Source organism: Gymnoscopelus braueri, assembly GCF_963280865.1.
Source record: "Gymnoscopelus braueri genome assembly, chromosome: 23".
Classification (NCBI taxonomy): domain Eukaryota; kingdom Metazoa; phylum Chordata; class Actinopteri; order Myctophiformes; family Myctophidae; genus Gymnoscopelus; species Gymnoscopelus braueri.
In genome coordinates this window covers 38,427,806-38,432,987 of record NC_137625.1, presented here as the reverse complement: position 1 = coordinate 38,432,987, position 5,182 = coordinate 38,427,806, and the positions used below count along the sequence as shown (strand labels likewise).

General features: G+C 48.0%; 1 protein-coding gene across 1 annotated transcript; it reads right to left on the bottom strand.

Annotated features, from left to right (window-relative positions):
* Positions 1-240: 240 nt before the first annotated feature.
* On the bottom strand, positions 241-3,063 carry kcna1b (potassium voltage-gated channel, shaker-related subfamily, member 1b). The gene is made up of 2 exons (XM_080421438.1): positions 2,626-3,063; positions 241-2,161 (listed from the first exon to the last, which is right to left on the bottom strand). The coding sequence occupies exon 2, from the start codon at positions 1,932-1,934 to the stop codon at positions 441-443; it is 1,494 nt and encodes a 497-aa protein (XP_080277564.1). The 5' UTR covers positions 1,935-2,161; positions 2,626-3,063; the 3' UTR covers positions 241-440.
* Positions 3,064-5,182: the final 2,119 nt, after the last annotated feature.

The following is a 5,182-nucleotide window of genomic DNA, read 5'->3' as shown; positions in this document are numbered from 1 at the left end:
GAACCACCTCAGCCACCTCGTCAGAAAGAAAAGATACGTCTTCTCTACTATCTCGTTTCTCGGTAAGGTGCCTTTGAAAGAACAGCATCGATCAACCCTCTGCAGTGGCCTGTGAGTGTGCAAAGGCAGTGCTTAGATATCTTGTTCACCTCCCTTGGCGTGGCGCACTTTTAAAGAAAAAAGCACACCTCAAGTTCATTGTAATCCATGCAAACCCATCTCTCAGAGTAGTGAGCTAATTCCAATTAGATTTTCTAAAGAACTGGTCGGTACGCCTGATTTCACCAGTATGTTGCCTGTGATACACTTGCCTTCGCACAGTAGTCACACATGTTCAGATATAATAACGCAATGCAAAAACGCATCAACGAAGTTAATCAAGCATTCATATATTTCTACAATATTTACACTGTTGCCAGGGCATCAACTCGTGCAGGACTTCACACGTCGGTTAGAAGCTTCCCCTTGTTGACACAATTCTGGCTAGGGGCAGTGCAGTTGGCAGTTCTAAGATTTGCCTCCCTAAAATTATCAATGCTGTTATTAATATCCTCGTCTATCTCCATGTATTCTGATTTGCTAACAATAGAAGAACTGCGGCGACTGGAGTTGGTCTCCGAAGCCAGGTTCTGGTTGCTAACATTAAGAAGCTGGGCCTGCTCCTCACCCTCCGTCCCGCGATGGTAGAAATAGTTGAAATTAGACACAATTACGGGCACCGGGAGCGCAATGGTCAGCACACCGGCGATGGCACACAAGGAGCCCACGATCTTTCCTCCTATGGTCACTGGGTACATGTCGCCGTAGCCCACTGTGGTCATGGACACTACAGCCCACCAGAACGCATCTGGGATGCTGGTGAAGAAGGACTCCTTCTCTTCTGCCTCTGCAAAGTAGACAGCACTGGAGAACAAAATCACACCGATGAACAGGAAGAAAATCAGCAGGCCGAGCTCGCGCATGCTGGCCTTCAGAGTTTGCCCCAATATCTGCAGACCCTTGGAGTGCCTTGATAGCTTGAAGATCCTGAACACCCTCACTAGACGAATAACCCTGAGGATAGCCAGAGATGTGGCCTGCTCTCCTCCTCCAGGCCCTGGCTTCCCCTCCGTGGCGCCTGGGTCGTCAGCCAGCTCTGTGCCGAGTGTGATGAAATAAGGGAGGATGGCCACAATATCAATTGAGTTCATCATATTCTTAAAGAACGCTGCCTTGCTGGGACAGGCAAATAAACGAACTATCAACTCAAAAGAAAACCAGATAATACAGAGCGTTTCTACCACAAAGAACGGGTCTGTGAGAATATTTGCTTTGTAATACATAGTGGTGTTCCCCACAATGCGCATCCGGCCTGCAGGATCCTCTTTTAGCTCGGGTAATGTCTCCAAACAAAATATGACTATGGAAATAAGGATAACCATCACTGACACTATAGCAATTCCTCTAGCAGGCCCGGAGCTCTCCGGGTGCTCAAAAAGGAGCCAGATTTGACGCTGGAACTCTTTCTCCGGTAAAGGTCGCTCTTCTTCCCTTATGAACCCCTCGTCCTCGCGGAATTTCTCCATTGCCTCCGCCCCAAGTTCGTAAAACTTAATTTCCTCCGAGAACATATCCAACGGCACGTTGACCGGCCTCCTTAGCCTCCCACCGGACTGGTAATAATACAGTATTGCGTCAAAACTCGGGCGATTCCGGTCAAAGAAATACTCGTTTCTCAGTGGGTCAAAGTAGCGCATCCTCTTCTTCGGGTTGCCAAGGAGGGTCTCGGGGAACTGGGCCAGCGTCTTGAGCTGGGTCTCGAAGCGGAGTCCGGATATGTTGATGACGACCCGCTCGCAGCACTCGTGGTCGTCGTGGTCCGGGGGGTAAGTGTCCTGCGGGTGCCCCGGCAGTACGGAGGACTCGTCCATGTTATCTCCTGCTACCACTGTCATCCTGGCAGGCGAGCGAGGTGCAATGGAGGAGATAATGTCGCGGGTTTAGTCCGGTTGAATAGGCATCCAGTCGTTACTGGGCTCCTCTGGTTTCTCTTCTCTACCCGATGCCAATGCTTCTGCAGGGGCTGTCTCACGCTCCCTCAGTGCGGATCCATTGCGCTTCCCTTTAAATGGACCATCACTTCTCCCTCTCAGTGTTACTATGCCTCTGCTTCCAATATCACCTATTTGGAAACAGATGAGGGAAATGAGAGAAAAAAGAAAAAAACAACAACAGCTATGTCTTAGTGATAGATATATTTGCCAGTACAGCATTCTATATCTGTTTTTGATGCTGGTGTAACTAAAGAGCAAGGCAGCGGGGAATCTTGCCATGCATTGGACAAGAAAAAAAAATCTGTATGGAATTGTAATGCCATTTAAATAGCACTGAGTAGCTCTCCACACTGTACCCACTACTGTATTTTTTTTTTACCGCATACCTCAGTATTCAAGTTTGCAGTCCCACTGCCCACCCTCTTTGCGCACAGTAGCCTGTGTACCCGCAGTTCCCCCCCCCCCCCCCACCCCACATAGCCTACAGTATGTACAGTATCTTCCACTGAGCAACGGATACACAGAACGATTTCGAAGTCATAGCAAACCATAATTTCATAATGCAAATGACAGATATGAATGGAGCATTTACCTGCGCTGATTTTGACAGAAGACAGGTCACACAGGCTATGTCCCGCTGTCCTCTAGCAGCAGCCAGCACCACCACCACCACCACCACCACAACTTTGCACCCTCAGCTTTGTTTTAATGCGAAGATCACTTTACCAGCGCGCTGTACAGTAACATGGCTTCTCTGAAATATTAATAGACTATGCTGTTTTCGCCGACGTCCACGGTATCCTCTTGGTGTGTTCTCCCAACGTCGATCTGGCCAACCCGGAGGCATCAGAAAGCTTTGAACCTCTGCTGAGCAAATCTCTTGACAGGCAATTCAAAATCATACTGGAATAAAAAATATATATATTTAAAAAATATATAAATAAACTAATGACCGAATGAGGATGCGTATAGCCTATTGGTAAAAAAAAAACAAAAAAGAAGAACCCAACGCCAGTCAGATCCACTTGGTCCTGGAACCGGCTGCGCTCCAGCGGAGCGTTGGAGAATTATGATGGTGCGACTGAAAGAGAGAGAGAGAGAGAGAGAGAGAGAGAGAGAGAGAGCCAGAGAGAGAGAGAGAGAGAGAGAGAGAGAGAGAGAGAGAGAGAGAGAGAGAGAGAGAGTGTCTGAGAGAGAGAGAGGGGGGAGCTGAATACATTAATGTTGGGTAGCGAGGGAGCCGTGCCGTTCCCCGGTGCTGCTGCTGCTGCTGCTGTAGCTGCTGCTGCGGCATCAGCAAAAAAAAAGAAGGAGGAAAAAAAACAGTGCTTCCCCCTCCCTAGACTGGTCCAGAGCGTTAGCGAGTTATGTTTAACGCTCTGCCAGGTGCGCTGCTATTCTCATAGACCGAAAGTTCCACTGCCGCGCGAGGTCTCCGTCTTTAGTAAAAAATAAACAAAACCTTTTCGCTGCTTACTGAAACAAAGGCTGTTTTGTGTTGCTGAAAGTCTATTCTCCAGGGTGGGAAGCCTCTCAGCACCCGATCTTCTCTTTATAATACACTTTTTGGGTAGAAAACAAAATACGTCCACCAGACGGAAATTATTTTATTGATTCCACTGCGCCCCCTACAGATCTGGTCACTGGTAATTTATATTGACCAAATCTGTAGAGGGCGCAGTGGAGTAAACACAATAATTTCCGTCTGGCGGACATATTTTATTTTCTGCCAAAAAAAGTGTATTACTCAGAGAAGGTGGGGTGCTGAGAGATCTCCCACCCTGGAGAACAGACTTTCAACACCAGAAAACAGCCTTTGTTTCGGCGAGTAGCGAAACAGTGTTGTTTATTTTTGACTAAAGACGGAGACCTCGCACGGCAGTGGAATGTTCGGTCTATGAGCAGAGCAGCGCGCATGGCATAGCGTTAGAGAGAACTCACTGACGCTCTGTGGACCAGGGCTACCCCCCTCCCCTGTTTTGGTGCAGTCAACAAGCCACGGACGTCCCAGCAAGGGCGCACGCACCACCGGTGGCGCACGCTGCACACACTCCCCCCACCCCTCTCCCTCTCTCTCCCCCCTCTCTCTCTCTCTCTCTCTCGCTGTCTCTCTCTCTCTCCGTCAGAAACAATATGAGCCTTGGCAACAAGGGGGGGTCGATCAAGAATCACCCGGTGAAACTATAGCTACACGCGGGGGTGGGTCTTCTTTCTTTCTACTGTAATAAGGCAGAAGAGCACATACATGAACGTACATACCGCAGCATTGCATATAGATTAGGCGGAGGGAGGGGCGAAGTGTGCAGTGAGTGAAGGGAGTGGGAGAGAGAGGAGGAGGAGGAGGAGGAGGAGGGGGGATTCGACGCAATGCAGACAGACTGTAAAAACACACTCTGCTAGTCACTGCTGCTCGCCACTAAAACAGCCAGAGCAATGTCTGTCTCTGTGTGCAACACAACACACACCTTCTGCTGCTGCACAAGGCCTGGGCTGGGGAGTGCCATGAGCTGGACACTCATCACAATTAGATATTATAATTATGTCTATTTATCTCAACCTTTAAAATATATATATATATATATCAAGGACCACCAGTTTGAGCCATGCTGGACCCCCCATTTGACACTTGCTAATATCATCTGCCAAGGGCAATTTCTTTATAATTCTTTTGCACTGGCAAATTCGTCTGGTTTCCGGGCTAATTTGACACAATGTTTTATCTCTGGGACGTCCGCCCACTACACTCTGTTAATTTAACCCTGAGAGTGTACAAATGGAACCAAATGGACCCGTGCGGGTCCATTTGGTTTCATCTGTACACTCTCTGAGTTACAGACCCCGCAAGGGTCCATTTTGTTCCCAACTATATCCATCATTTAGATGGGGACCCCCTGGAACCACATCAAGGACCACTGGTGGTTCCCAGGACCACCAGTTGAGAACCAGTGATTTAGACATTCGAAGCATGTTATAGGCAGATATACAAGCTCATAGCGTGGCACCGAGTGCCGTGATATGAGCTTGTAGATCTGCTATTTTTGAAAAATCTTGAAAATGTGTGCATATCTTTGAATACATATATTTTTTAATTTTTTAAAACATTTTTAACTCAAATCTTTGCTTCTGGGGGTCCCTGGCATAAAACATTT